Here is a 12,146-nt window from a genome sequence, read left to right as displayed (position 1 = left end):
TTTTGGCTTGTATCAGTGGATCACACTGGTGTGGTGTCCATCTACAGTGTACCCATCTTCTGATGGCTACTTCCAGCAGGATAACGCACCACATCAGATCACCTCTAACCAATTTCATGAAAAATTACAGAGTTCACTGTACTCCACTCACCAGATTTCAATCCAACGGAGCATCTTTGGGAGGTGACGGGAAATCATGGATATGCAGCTGACAAATCTTCAGCAGCTGTGCTATCATGATAATATGGACCAAAATCTGTGGAATGCTTCCAGCACCTTGTTGAATTTGTGCCATGAAGAATTGCGGCAGTTATGAAGGTAAAAGTGGATCCAACCCAGTAGTAGGGAGATCTAACAAATAAAGTGTCTATTCCAGTATTTTCACAGTTTTTATCATTTAGATTTTATTTACTACATTATAAAAAAAATAAAAGTATCAGGCTGACATTCCTGTTTAGCTCTACAATTACTGAAGATTCATTTTATCAATTGAGAATCTAGCTAAATAAAAAATAGCTAAAATCGAATTGTTTTGATTACAGGGTTGACTAATGACCCAACATTTTGATGCCATCTGACATTTCACCCCTGCAAATGTCAACACTTCATTTTATCCTATTAAGACATTTGATAGTGAGATCATAATTGGCGTATGATTTAAGTCAAAAGATGTTTTGTGAGTTCAGTGATCATGACCTTTTTTTTCTTTAAATGTTCCTTCCTATTTCAGAGAAAATCAATTTAGTTCATCAAATCGTAGACAAAAATACTTAGAAAAAAAAAAATCCTGAAAGCACAAATAACAGTCTATGCCACCCTCGACTTCTCAAGAAAACTACTCAGAGGCACAAAGTGAAAAAAAGACAGTGCTTCAATTCAACCTTTATTATCTTGTTCTTTTCTGCTTTAAATTAATTTCCTCTCCTTTTATGTAACATCTGAAACAAAGGAAAACATCCTGAACAGGAGTGATAATAAAGACTGACTTAATTTAAACTGATACATAATAAAAAGAAACACAGTAAAACATAAAATGTCTTTAACGTGTCTGTAAAACACTGTTTCCAGCTCAGCTTGGTATGGTAAGATGTGGCATCTTAATAAAAATGCCTTCGGTTGGTTGCTTTGTCTTAAAAACAAAATATTCTCTTATTGCATTTAAAAGAAAATATATATATATAAACGGAAACAAAAAGCGGCTAAAAACACAACTTAGGAGACAAATGCAATAGTGCCAATGTTTTTGAACTTTTTAGCCATCACAACATCCAGTCAAGCACGCAAAAATGTGTACACACACTCACTCACACACAGTCTTTCTCTCAAATGTAAGCTGTCAGATTTACATCTATTCACTTCCCTGACTGGAGAAGATCAGTGTTCAAAAGCAAGCACGCACGCACACACGCACACACACACACTCATGAATCTCTCATGGACAAGAAAAAAGAAAAAAAGAAAACATTCAATGTTGCAGCAATAACACAGACACTCCCGATATAATTGTCATCATAATCACATCCTTCTCCATTCGGTCGTAACTGTCAACACTCAGTTCATGCACACACAGGCAGGCAGGAGGGCACCTTGTACAGCGAGTAAATATGTGATCATAGTCACCATTACATCATGACAATATATAATAACCAACTTGATTTCTTGAGTAAGAAAAAATACAATAGCGAGGTCAGTGTTTGAAGGGCAAATAAGAGGACATCTCTGGATTTCCACTGTTTTTTTCCACACATTTCTCTTTTCTTCTAAAACAGAAAACAAACTGATAAACAACCAACGCACATCGACAAGGAGATACAATTTTGCTTGTCAAATATAAGAGCAGTGTGTAACTGATGAAAAGGTGTGATGATGCTGTTGACATGGAGGGTGGGTGGCCGCTGGGTGTTAGCCAAGGCCACTGCTGCTGTAACATTTAATTGTTCTTTAAGGTCTATGTAGTTGTGTTGTAGCTCTGTTTCAAAAATGGAGGGATTTGTGGAAGGATGCGTCAACAACAAACCCAGAGGCATATAGTGCAAGTTTGGCTAATGTTGTTTTTTTTGTTTTGATTTTGTGTTTTTTCCACCCTGGGTCCCATAGTGATGGCATATTCCCACCAATGTAGACGTGTCGGTACCTACTAAAAAGACTCTTTCCTTTTGCGCATCTCAAACGTTGCTGATCGTCCATTTGACTCAGTAGTGTGGCGCTGTCCCAGATTTTTTATAAAGTCCCGATCCTTCCCACTCTAAAGCTTCCAAAAGTGGGAACTCCGAAGTACGCCAGCCAGGTCTAAGAGGGCTCAGTCTGCATGTCTGACTTTTGAGATTTGACCATTAAATAGCAATATAAAATTAAAAAAAGTGGCACACTAAAAACAGCAATAGCTAAACTTGTTGACGTGTAGGACTCTGGCTGAGCCTGTCTACAGTGCATGCCTGAGTGATTGGGTCTCTGAATGCAGGTGTGTGGTCTGAAGTAAAAAGACAAAGAGCTATCCAGTTACGTCCTAAAGAGTTTAATGGATTTCACCTTTTTCAGCCGGTTCAAGTTTTACTGTTGTCTTCATGTAAAGTTAGGCGGTTTAATGTCTGTGTGAAAGTAATGTGTGCATGTAGCTTGTGTGTAGTATGATTGTTGAGTGTCTATGTTGGATGACCAGTGTAGCTTTTTTTTCTCCACGTCAATGCAGAGCATGACGTGTTTCACCTTAGGTGTAAAACGTGTGTGTCAGCTGGCCCCTCAGATAGAGTCGCCCCCCCCGCCCAGCAGGTCCCCTGGAAGCAGTGAGGCGGGGCTGCCCATCTGGTGACGATCCTCAAGCGCCGGAGAAGCCCAGAGGCTACTGCTGGGGTACCCTGTCCCTCCCATCCCACCCACACTTCCCCACAGACCCTGCCTTCCGGCCTCCACACCTCCGGCCCCACCTATCCCGGTGCCGTTGGTGCTCCATTGGGTGAAAATGCCCAATCCGGGCCCCTGGGTGGCAGACTGGTCCGACGAGCTGCCTGTGCTTTCTAGACTTTGCCATGCAGAACTGGAAGACCCAGCTCCTCCATTTCCTGCCCCTCCGACTGTGGAAGCTCCATCTACTCCTCCTACCCCACCGTTTCCTCCTGCTCCACCTCTTTCACAGCTTCCTCCGTTACTGTTAGCCCCAACTATGGAGGTTGCTGTAGGCCCGGAGCCTTGGGAGCCGGCTGCAGCTCCTCCGCTTCCTGCTCCTCCAGCCTGGGAATGTGCAATGTAGCGAGCCACATCTTCCTCACTCATAAACTCCGCTAAGATGGTTGTGTTACCCAAAACACACCTGGGGTAAACAGAAAGTCCGTCATACACTTGTAATGAATGAAGGGCCTCAAAAGGTTTTTCAGCCTCAAAATGAACTGCAAACAAAAGTTTAACACTCAGTTTGTGATGTATAGTCTACACAACTGTAAAAAGTGAAACTATACCAGAATATGGTTTGCTACACATCACGTTTGCGAGCAAGTGAGAATAACTAGGCTTGTTCTTTCTGCAGGATCCAGATCACCTCTAAACTTCAGAACTTTATTGTAAAAACAACACTTAATGGTTTAACACTTTTCCAGGGATCAGTAACAGGGATCTTTGCAACTCTTGAAAGCCAAGCGTTATGATATTTTACAGAGAAAATGCTCAATTATGAAACAAACTAGGACAATATAATGCTGACCTTTAGATTTACTGGTAGATGTTTTTTGTTGACGGTGGATAAAGGCAAGCTAGCCATTTGCTACCACTTGTAGTCAACGTATTAAGCTAAGCCAAGATGCTACTTTAGTTTCTTTTACTTTAAGATTTACTTTAAAAAGATGTTATCAAAATAATTCCTTACATGTGAAGTGCACTCTGAGCCTTGGCTGCCTCTTGTCTGGAGCTGTAGCGAATCAGAGCAGTGCCCTGGGTCAGGCCAAGGTGAAAGGTCAACAACGGCCCGTGCTGCATGCAGATGGTTCTCAGAGTGGATCCATCAATCTGTAGTAAAAAAAACAAGCAGACGAAAGAGATCTTAAAAGGACAGTAATAGGTTAAGATGTCAAACAGACTGGGATTTTTAAATGTGCTATGTTTCAAACACTGAAACACAGCACTGCCAAAATCAGGGACAACCATGATGGACCTTCACTGCAGTTTCAGGCTGTCTAACTAGATTCTGTTCGGCTGGCTATAGAGATAGGTGGTGATTTCCGCGGTTCATAGAGAATCATGTAAGTCTGGATAATAATCACAGGTCTGTTTGGTGTGTCAGAAGCATTTAGCTCCAGCTAAGATAGCTTTGGGGATCACTAGACCTTACAAGGTGTGCTTCACAACAGCACCACACCAAGAATTAAGGAAGGCAACAGAGATGGTGATCATGAGGCCTTTAAAAAAATTAATAAATAAATAAATAAATAAAACATTTGTTTAAAGATGCTTTCGGTGGTCAATACTGGACTCCATGTTCAGCAGAGAAATTCAGTTCAATTTTATTTACGCAGCGCCAAATCACAACTGTTGCCTCAAAGCACTTTAAGTTAAAGACTCTACAACAATACAGATTATTTAGAGGACTCAGTTCTACTTGTTCAGGCACATGATCAGGATTGGACGAGAGAAATCTCTGATCTGGCCTGGGAGTGGGAGTGCTAGAGATACCCCAAGAGGAGGTGGAGGAGGCTGCTTTAGTCTCAGCTCCCACTGCCGCTAATACAAATGTGAAATGGACTAATCAGTTTGAATTAATTAAGAAATAGTTTTGTTTTCTTCTCTGCATTTTGAGAAATTCTTTTTCTGCAAATCTGCCTGCATGTGTGTGTTTGTGTACCTGTGGTGTGAGGTTGCTGAGCACCAACCAGCAGCTTTCTCGAGAGCTGCCGTCACTCCAGGTCGAGCCTGCACAGAAAAGAAACCGAGGAGAAAAATGGTCTTAGTAAGAGGAGTCATCCACGGAGTCTCACTTTATTTTTCCTCCCAGTTTCTCAAAATAAATGATGAATAACTTTCCCACCGCATGAACTGAGCCTCACTTAATTTTCCAAATGAAATATAAATGGATTCTTTAGCTCCTACGAAGCCTTAAAGCGAGACCCCACAAGCAGCTACAAAAAGAAAGTTATAGCTTGCCTTCAAGACTTTGAAAAGGACAAAATTATTGACCGCCTTACATATCACCGCCTTTACCCAGGGGATGCCATACCCTGCATCTACGGACTTCCTAAAATCCACAAGGAAGCTGTCCCACTCAGACCCATAGTCAGTAGCATAAACTCAGCCACTTATAATATTGCTAAACACCTTGCTACCATCCTTGCTCCTCTTGTGGGGAACACCCCACACCACATCAAGAACTCCACCGACTTCACTGACAAGGTCCAGAAACTTACCCTGGATCCAGATGAAACCATGGTGTCCTTTGATGTAGTCTCTCTCTTCACTTGCATACCCACCACGGAGGCCGTGGAGACTGTCAGAAAACGACTACAAGAAGACAGCTCCTTGGAGGACAGGACCAACTTCACACCCGATCAGATTTGCACACTGTTAGACCTCTGCCTCACCACTACATATTTCAAATACAACGAAGGCTTTTACAGACAAAAACATGGCTGTGCCATGGGCTCCCCCGTGTCACCTATTGTAGCCAACCTTTACATGGAGGAAGTGGAAAGGAAGGCTCTTGGCTCTTTCAAAGGAAGAGTACCCAGCCACTGGTACAGATATGTGGACAACACCTGGGTCAAAATCAAGACACAAGAAGTGGAATCCTTCACTGCGCACATTAACGCTGTGGATAAAAACATCAAGTTCACCAGGGAAGACACAAAGGACAACTGTTTGCCTTTGCTGGACTGCGCTGTGCACATTGAAGAGAACGGCAAACTCAACATCGAAGTTTACCGGAAGCCCACACACACGGACCAGTACCTCCTCTTTGACTCCCATCACCCTTTGGAACACAAACTTGGAGTAATTAGGACCCTACACCACCGGGCAGAACATGTTCCCTCTAAGCCTGAAGGAAAAAAGAAGGAACACACACATGTAAAGGAAGCACTCAAAACGTGCGGCTATCCTAAATGGGCGTTCTTAAAGTCAGCAAAGAGGCACAGAAAAGAAGACCAGACACCAGCGAGGGAGGATAAGAAGGACAGACGCAACAACATTGTCATCCCCTATGTAGCCGGTGTATCAGAAAAACTTAGGAGAGTTTTCTCCAAGCATGACATCCCGGTGCATTTCAGACCCAGCAACACGCTCAGACAAAAACTGGTTCACCCGAAAGACAAAACGCCAAAACACAGACTTAACAATGTGGTGTATGCTGTACAGTGCAGCGAGGAATGCCCAGACCTCTACATTGGAGAGACCAAACAGCCACTTCACAAGCGCATGGCACAACACAGAAGAGCCACCTCCACAGGACAAGACTCAGCAGTCCATCTGCATCTTAAGGATAAAGGACACTCTTTCGAGGATGCCAATGTTCACATTTTGGACAGAGAGGACAGATGGTTTGAAAGAGGAGTGAAAGAAGCCATCTATGTCCACTGTGAGCGACCATCTTTGAACAGAGGCGGGGGTTTACGACACCAACTCTCTGCCATCTATAATCCAGTTTTGAGATCCCTTCCCAGACGCCTTAACGCCCACTCACATCCTGGGCCATCTGACCTCAGGAATTCGCATGATAAGGTGGGGCCAGGTTTCACAATGAACACACCCGAAACTCTGGCTGATTGGGACCCACACCCAGTTTCACACCTCGGCTCAGGCGATTAGAGGATCATCAGGGGGTCCTTTTGTCCCTTTGTGGGGGGATACTCCCACTAGGTTTATATCTGGGACTCTCCACCATTTGACCTTAGAACTGAAGAAGCTTCTCGGATGAGAGGTGAAATGTCTTCAAGTAACTTAAAGAAGTCCAGACGCTTTTCTTTGCAAGCTCCTTTGACTACGATGACCTGGATGACTGAGAACCTTCACAGACTCAAAATAACACTTTCAGTAATCAAAGACTTTTTTTTTTTTAATCTCCTGACTAAACATTTTTAAAAATTACTGCGTTCAAAGACAAAAACCAAAACAACATGAAAAATTAGTCACAGCGTTACCAGTGGTGTTCGAGCCACTACTCCAGCTGCGGGCAGCCAATCGAGGGGCTCCTCCTGACCAAGGGGAAGGCGATGGCTGCTTTTGACTGGCTAGGCCTGGAGGTGGGCGGGATAACTGGGTCTGGCTGCTGCCACGACTGGCTTTCCAAGACTTAGGTCCAATGGGCTCTGGGGGCCAGCTGGTCTTGTATTCTGTGTACTTTGCTGTAGGAGACAAAAGGACACAGGCAAGACGGAGACTTTAAAATATCTGCAGACAGTGAATTAATGTAAGGAGCAACACATATATTCCATATTCTCTTAACTGGTTCATTACAAAGCTACTCCCTGATGTCCATGGTTTTCCAGGACTAGAAATTTCTAACATATTTAAGTGCTGTCCAGATTTCACTGCAAATTATCCAAGTAGCTGCAGAATAACATTTAAACCTGAATCTGTTAAAATTGTGACCTTCAAAGCAATCAAATCCAATTCAAATGTATATTGCAAATTCTTTCACTACTTCATTTACTTTCTCTTCTTGTAGAGTTTATTAATAACCCGACAATTCCCTATTACCAGAAATTATGAAGTAAAAATACAAACGTAGACGTAAATTAACCAAAAGCCTAGAAGGAAGATGGTATATATTCATGTGTATGGTTACTTGAGTTGTGTGCGTTGTTGAGAGGACTGTCTGAGGCACTGTAGGGCCAGGCACCAGGTGAAGGCAGCAAGGTGTTGAGAGGAGGGGTGGAATCTGCATACAAAGATAGTGAGAACCATTAAATGAATGATCATAAACGATGCCAAAAACAGCCTCCATGGGTAACATATGTAGAGCTAAAGTTGCACCTTTCCAATGTCAAACTGCTTTTTATACATGCCAAGTGAACATCAGCAAAATTTGGAAAACAACATATGAATCCAATGAAGATTAATTTTCTATTTCATGTCATAGAGCGCTGAATCACCACAAAAGTGACACTCATGACACTTTTTAGACCAAAATTACAACAACATTACAACATCCTGGAAAAAACCCAGTGACTCTCTCCGACTATGAAATCAATCACAGTGGAAGAAAACAAAACAAAACAAAACCTTCCTTTTAAACCTTTAGGAAAGCCATTAGTTTCAGTTTTAAGCACTTGTTTCCAATTAGTCAGATAAGGGAAAACACAAGAGGAAAAAATCTGTGTCAGCAGGCTGCGACCAAGTTTACTGTGAAAACAAACCCACTTGCACTGGCAGTAAAAACACTGATCTATGTGAAAAAACTAAATTGAACGTTCTCATACCTGCTCAGTAATGCAGATGAGATGAAAAATATAATTTTGGACTGCGCCATTGTGCAAAAAGGAGCCACAACTCCCTGTTTATATCTTTACTTGGTAGCAAAATATGAGGAGTGGTATCCATAAGAGTATCGGGTGTCGACACGCAAATGCTAACCAGTATTGTCTTGTAACAATTGGTGCTCTGTATCATTGAGAGTGGGTGGCACTGTGTTTCCCATCATGCTCCCTGGGGTCATGTAGGGGTCAGACTCAGGATCAACACGGTCAATTCCTTTCCATGGCACACCAGGCTGGAACTCTAAAGAAAAAACAAACACGTGGTCCATTAAACCCTGAAAAGCCTAAAATTTAACCCTACAGGCTTAAAGAGGACATGAAACAGCACAATTTAGCTGGTTTTACACGAAATTAAGAGTTGTTCTTTTTTCCTGTTCAAAGTAAATTACAAGTGGTTAGTTTGTTACAGAGGGGAAGAAAGCCAAATTAACAGGTAGTTGGCAGAAGATGGCGCTGACAGATAATTTGACAAGCTACCTAAGCCAGTAAGCATGAAAGACATTTATGACAAGAAATTGCTCAAATAACAATTGGTGCTATACGGAGGTGTAGAGAGGTTGAGAAACACCACCTTATACAGGTATGGTAACTGCACAGGGATGCCACCCATGAGTGAGTCAGTCTGCAAAGCTCTACCCACCCTTACCAGATACTCTGCTGTGAGAGGGACATTTTGGGAGAAGCAACATGCTCGCTTTGTGAAGTCTGTGTGGAGACAGCCAACAGCAGGTACACTTATGCTAACAATAGCTTGGCTTTAGTTGAAGATGTCGAACTAAACTGACATTTTTTAAAAGTTGCTCATTTTAAGCTGAAAAATCACATCCACAGATGTCGTTTCAAGTGTTCAAAACTAGTATACCTCCTAGTTAGTAAGCTACTTTACAAACTTGCAGTAGTTGGCAATTAAGACAGGAGCACAGACTCTAAAGTGACCATTGGGTAACCGCTATTAGTTAAACGGCTAAAGTCACATATAAGACTATTTTAAGACTTCAATTTTGTTGAAACAGAAGCTTTACTGTTCTCCTGAAATGTTGTTTAGTGTTGTGAATGTCATCTACTTTTCATGTGGACAGCTGGCAGTGACAGTGATGAAAATAAAATGTAACAAAATTAAGCATTGTGGTTATTCTTTTCACAATCATTTACTGAGTGTAGTCTATTAAAATCCTGCTGAGTACAATGATCAAACTTACTTTTTTTTGGCTTTTATTAATACTAATTAATTACTGTTTATAGCACTACCCGGCCATCTCCTTGCAGCGCACAGCTAATTCTTGTGTTAGCTGGCCAGGTGGGACAATCTGTACACCTAACAAGGCAAAATTAAACACAGAGGGGCCAGCCTCAGACTTCAGCTTGTTAGTCTGAGCCACCCTTTTCTGCACACAGTCCTCATTTATAAAGTGCTCTATAAACTCTAGCATTATGGCTAATGGGTAGATTCTCCCATTTCAGCTCAGCTGGCATCAACAAAGAACCACTTAAGAGAAGAGAGAGAAAAACTCATTGCTGTACAGAAGTGACCCCCTTAAAGTACTTTTTAATTCAATTCAATTCAATTTTATTTATATAGCGCCAAATCACAACAAAAGTCGCCTCAAGGCGCTTCATAGATACAGAGAAAAACCCAACAATCATATGACCCCCTATGAGCAAGCACTTTGGCGACAGTGGGAAGGAAAAACTCCCTTTTAACAGGAAGAAACCTCCGGCAGAACCAGGCTCAGGGAGGGGCGGCCATCTGCTGCGACCGGTTGGGGTGAGAGAAGGAAGACAGGATAAAAGACATGCTGTGGAAGAGAGACAGAGGTTAATAACAGATATGATTCAATGCAGAGAGGTCTATTAATACATAGTGAGTGAGAAAGGTGACTGGAAAGGAAAAACTCAATGCATCTTGGGAATCCCCCGGCAGCCTACGTCTATTGCAGCATAACTAAGGGAGGATTCAGGGTCACCTGGTCCAGCCCTAACTATATGCTTTAGCAAAAAGGAAAGTTTTAAGCCTAATCTTAAAAGTAGAGATAGTTTCTGTCTCCCGAATCCAAACTGGAAGCTGGTTCCACAGAAGAGGGGCCTGAAAACTGAAGGCTCTGCCTCCCATTCTACTTTTAAATACTCTAGGAACAACAAGTAGGCCTGCAGAGCGAGAGCGAAGTGCTCTAATAGGGTGATATGGTACTACAAGGTCATTAAGATAAGATGGGGCCTGATTATTTAAGACCTTGTATGTGAGGAGCAGGATTTTGAATTCAATTCTGGATTTAACAGGAAGCCAATGAAGGGAAGCCAAAACAGGAGAAATATGCTCTCTCCTTCTAGTCCCTGTCAGTACTCTTGCTGCAGCATTTTGGATTAGCTGAAGGCTTTTCAGTGAGTTTTTTGGACATCCTAATAATAATGAATTACAGTAGTCCAGCCTGGAAGTAATAAATGCATGAACTAGTTTTTCAACGTCACTCTGAGACAGGATATTTCTAATTTTAGAGATGTTGCGCAAATGGAAGAAAGCAGTCTTACATTCATTTACATGCACAAATTGGAGTCTATTAGATAGATATGATACAAACCACTGCAGTGCAGTACCTGTAATACCTACAGCATGTTCTAATCGCTCTAATAGGATATTATGGTCGACAGTATCGAACGCTGCACTGAGGTCTAGCAGGACAAGCACAGAGATGAGTCCACTGTCAGAGGCCATAAGAAGATCATTTGTAACCTTCACTAAAGCTGTTTCTGTGCTGTGATGAGCTCTGAAACCTGACTGAAACTCTTCAAATAAACCATTCCTCTGCAGATGATCTGTTAGCTGTTTGACAACTACTCTTTCAAGGATTTTTGATATGAAAGGAAGGTTGGAGATTGGCCTATAATTAGCTAAGACTGCTGGGTCTAGAGATGGCTTTTTGAGTAAAGGTTTAACCACAGCCAGCTTGAAGGCCTGTGGTACATAGCCGACCATTAGAGATAGGTTGATCATATTTAAGATCGAAGAATTAATCAATGGCAGGACTTCTTTGAGCAGTTTTGTAGGAATGGGGTCTAAAAGACACGTTGATGGTTTGGAGGAAGTAATTATTGAAGTTAACTCAGAAAGATCAATTGGAGAAAAAGAGTCTAACTTAACATCAACGGTACTAAGAGTAGCTGTAGATAATATTACATCTGTGGGATGATTACTGGTAATTTTTTCTCTAATGATAAAAATTTTATTTGTGAAGAAGTTCATGAAGTCATTACTAGTTAACGTTAAAGGGATGGTTGGCTCAACAGAGCTCTGACTCTTTGTCAGCCTGGCTACAGTGCTGAAGAGAAACCTGGGGTTGTTCTTATTTTCTTCAATCAGTGATGAATAGTAAGATGTTCTGGCTTTGCGGAGGGCTTTCTTATAAAGCAGCAAACTATTTCTCCAGGCTAAATGATGATCCTCTAAATTTGTGACACGCCATTTCCTCTCCAGATTACGAGTCATCTGCTTTAGGGTACGTGTTTGAGAATTATACCACGGAGTCAGGTACTTCTGATTAGAGACCTTAGTTTTCACTGGAGCTACAGTATCCAGAGTCGTACGTAGTGAGGAGGTGAAATTATTAACAAGATAATCAACCTCTGTTGGGGTAGCGTTCAGATAGCTGCTCTGCTCTGTGTTGGTACAGGGCATTGAAGATGATAACAGTGGGTGGA

The 12,146-nt window shown here is 42.0% G+C and overlaps 1 protein-coding gene across 5 annotated transcripts in view; it reads right to left on the bottom strand.

Moving 5' to 3' along the window:
- Positions 1-870: 870 nt before the first annotated feature.
- The window catches only part of tnrc6ba (trinucleotide repeat containing adaptor 6Ba), a 29,286-nt gene continuing 18,010 nt past the window's right edge, over positions 871-12,146 (bottom strand). For 4 of the 5 annotated variants that reach the window (XM_084938259.1, XM_084938262.1, XM_084938260.1 and 1 more), the window contains 6 exons: positions 8,551-8,694; positions 7,763-7,855; positions 7,116-7,319; positions 4,829-4,896; positions 3,857-3,996; positions 871-3,307 (listed from right to left, as the gene is read on the bottom strand). In XM_084938259.1, coding sequence (XP_084794385.1) covers positions 2,740-3,307; positions 3,857-3,996; positions 4,829-4,896; positions 7,116-7,319; positions 7,763-7,855; positions 8,551-8,694 — 1,217 coding nt within the window. In that variant the 3' untranslated portion in view covers positions 871-2,739. Of the gene's footprint in view, positions 3,308-3,856; positions 3,997-4,828; positions 4,897-7,115; positions 7,320-7,762; positions 7,856-8,550; positions 8,695-8,717; positions 10,250-12,146 lie in introns of those variants that run through there. The other variant, XM_084938263.1, reaches the window with a different exon arrangement.

Source organism: Perissodus microlepis, chromosome 8, assembly GCF_051167445.1.
Source record: "Perissodus microlepis isolate ML-2025 ecotype Zambia chromosome 8, ASM5116744v1, whole genome shotgun sequence".
NCBI classification, from domain to species: domain Eukaryota; kingdom Metazoa; phylum Chordata; class Actinopteri; order Cichliformes; family Cichlidae; genus Perissodus; species Perissodus microlepis.
The sequence above is the reverse complement of the archived record's forward strand: the minus strand, read 5'-3'. Positions and strand labels throughout refer to the sequence as shown.